The following is a 3,024-nucleotide window of genomic DNA, read 5'->3' on the forward strand; positions in this document are numbered from 1 at the left end:
GTTACTGAATGTCTCTGTGACTCAGTTCCTTGTCTGTAAAATAGGGATTAAGGGCCGAGCCTGTGGCGCACTCGGGAGAGTGCGGCGCTGGGAGCGCAGCAGCGTTCCCGGCATGGGTTCGGATCCTATATAGGGATGACCGGTGCACTCACAGCGCTCACTGGCTGAGCGCGGTGTGGCCGGTCTCAAAAAGGAAAAAAAAAAAAATAGGGATTAAAACTAGCATTTTTCTTATGAGGTGGTTATGAGAAATAAATGAGCTAGTGTATGTAACGAACTTGAACAATGCCTGGCTCATAAATGTTTACTATGTGTTAGATATTATGTTACTTTTTAAAAGTGTACATGAACTTATTTGCCTAATTACACTTTTCTTTTTATTACTTTATAGTGGTTGGATTTCATCCCTTACTGGTCTCAACCAAAACATTCCTGTTGGAATTATGATGATAATCATAGCAGCACTTTTCACAGCATCGGCAGTCATCTCGCTAGTTATGTTTAAAAAAGTAAGTGAAATTTTGTTTGTAAATTTTTATAGTGAACCTGATGCAAAGTTCTCATTTTCCCATTTTGCTGTTTATTCAGTATAACCTCAAGCCATTGTATTCTTGGTCTAGTTAAGTTTGCTCTCTGAGAATTACTTTTTACTAAAAGTTATGCATACATATATTTTAGAAAATACCACATTTTTAGCTTACCGTAGAAAGGAAATATTTTAAAATCCTGTTAACTGAAGGTTTCTTTCATGAATTGAAGGGTCAACCTCATTTTCTAAATTTGAATTTGCAAATGTACTTTAATTTCCTTCTTTGTGGGGTGTTGTGTTTTTTTTTTTTTNAAAAAAAAAAAAGCCAAACAAACAAAAAGCAACCCAACAAACTAGCACTCTGCAGATTTTTGACGTGGACTTGGGGTTAAGGAATAGGATCGTGGTGGTGGTGGGAAAAAGAGCTAGTGGTGATATTTCACAACTCCTGGATCCATACTCGATTTTTTCAAATACATCATGTATTTCTTTGTCCCAGTTTTTGTTCATGCTATGCTTCTGAACCCATGAATTTCTGCCAGTGGAAGACCTCACTAGTGTTCTTTTGAGATCCAGTTCAGATCTTGCTGCCTCTTCCACAGAAGCTTTCTCAATACCCTATGTCTTAGGGATTATGTCATTCTGAGTTTTCTTGGGGAACTTACTGTCTGTATTACTTACTGTGGGACTTGGGCATGTGTCAGTTTACATACCTTGCAGTGCACATATTCTGGGTATCCAGCTTGTTAAGCCCCTGTAGGGTGAACATTTCTTTTAGCATTGGAATTAAATGAGAAGAGCAGGAACTTTGCTTTGAAACTATACAACTCAGGTTGAAATCCTGGCTTCTTCACTTAGAGCTTTGTGACCTGAGACAAACTTATATAACCATTCAAGTTCAGAGTCCTCCTGTATTCCAGGCTGCATGAGAGCAGGGACCTAGTCTGTATGTTTTCAGGTTGTATACCTTACATCTGGAACGTGACAGGCAGTGATTGGCATGTGATAGCCACTCAAATATTTGTTGAATGAAAGGAGTGAGAATAATTACTTTCATAGGGTTGGTGTGAGGATTAAATGAAACAGTTAATGTAAATTACATAGCACAGGGGCTTCTCAATTAAAATTAGTTTTCCTTTGTGATCTTGATCCCTTTATCATTTTATATTTAGGGTCTGGTTTAGTATCTACTTGTGTTTAGTAGGTGCCTTTATCCATCAGTGTTCCATCAGGAAAACAGAACAAAAACAGAGATTTATTGCAAGGAATTGTCTTACAAAGTTTTGAGGGCTGGTTAGGTGAGTCTGAAATCCACAGGGCAGGTGGTTAGGAAGGGCAGGCTGGAACTCTTAGGCAGAAGCTGAAGCTTCAATCCATAGGCCAAATTTCTTCCTCAGAGGAACCTCAGTTCTATTATTAAGGCCTTTCAATTGATTGGATCAGCCATGCCCAACTCATCCAGAATACTCTTCTTTACTTAAAGTCAACTGATAGTAGATGCTAATCACATCTACAAAATACCTTCACAGCAATACCTAAATTAGTGTTTGATTGAATAATGGGACCGTGGCCTAGCCAAATTGACACACAAAACTGACCATCACAGCATCATGGTTTGGAGAATTCCTTTATTATTCTAAATGAATTATTGGGGGTGTTTTATAAAACTAGAAATGTGATTAATTTAGAGTATAATAGAGGGTTTTGTGGTACATTGTAGGTTTTATTCATTTGTTAAACAACTATTATTGAGAATGTATTATATGCCAGGCACCGTGCTGTGTGTGAGCTCAAGGAACTCACATTTTGGTTGGAAGAGAAACAAATGAATGGGCACCACAATCAGTGACTTAATGGCTATTACAGAGGCAAGAACAGGAAGGAGAAGGATACCTAACCAAGTTTTGGAGGTCTTTCTGAGTAATAAAGTCTTTTTAAATATTACCTCAGCTGAGATATAATGGTGAGTACTCATCATTGTAGTTATCTAAGGAAAGCAATAAGGAGGAGGGGAGAAGGTAAGAGAATAAGTAGATACCATGTAGTGGGGATAGCACATTCTATCTATTTGTAGGAAATAACAGCAAATCCAGGGAATTAAAAGTAGCTCAGAATGGATAGGAAATAAACGTGGAGCATGAGCTGGGACAAAGAGAACTTTGGATGTTGGTGGTGGAGGATAGGGGAAGATGAGATTGAACACATTAGTGTAGTTATATCCCACAGGGTCTTGTAAACTAGAAAAACTTGTTGAGAAGTTTGAATCTTCTCCAAAAAGTGGTGGTGAGCCATAGGGAAGTTTCAAGGAGAAGAGTAACTGAATTGATCCAATTTGAGCTTTAGAAGGATTATTATAGAATAGGTTTGGGATTTGTGGGGCAGAGGTATAGTACTTGGAAAAAACTAAGGCTGGAAGACAAGCTAGGAAGCTGGTTAATAATGATGAAGGCTGAACTAAAGAAGTGGCTATTATCAGTACTGAACTAAGGCAGTGT

General features: G+C 38.2%; 1 protein-coding gene across 1 annotated transcript in view; it reads left to right on the forward strand.

The window, feature by feature from the left end:
• The window catches only part of SCAMP1 (secretory carrier membrane protein 1), a 69,120-nt gene that overhangs the window by 55,496 nt on the left and 10,600 nt on the right, over positions 1–3,024 (forward strand). Inside the window, exon 7 of the mRNA XM_008589312.1 lies at positions 392–509. Coding sequence (XP_008587534.1) covers positions 392–509 — 118 coding nt within the window. The remainder of the gene's footprint in view (positions 1–391; positions 510–3,024) is intronic.

Source organism: Galeopterus variegatus, unplaced genomic scaffold (genome assembly GCF_000696425.1).
Source record: "Galeopterus variegatus unplaced genomic scaffold, G_variegatus-3.0.2 Scaffold5365, whole genome shotgun sequence".
NCBI classification, from domain to species: domain Eukaryota; kingdom Metazoa; phylum Chordata; class Mammalia; order Dermoptera; family Cynocephalidae; genus Galeopterus; species Galeopterus variegatus.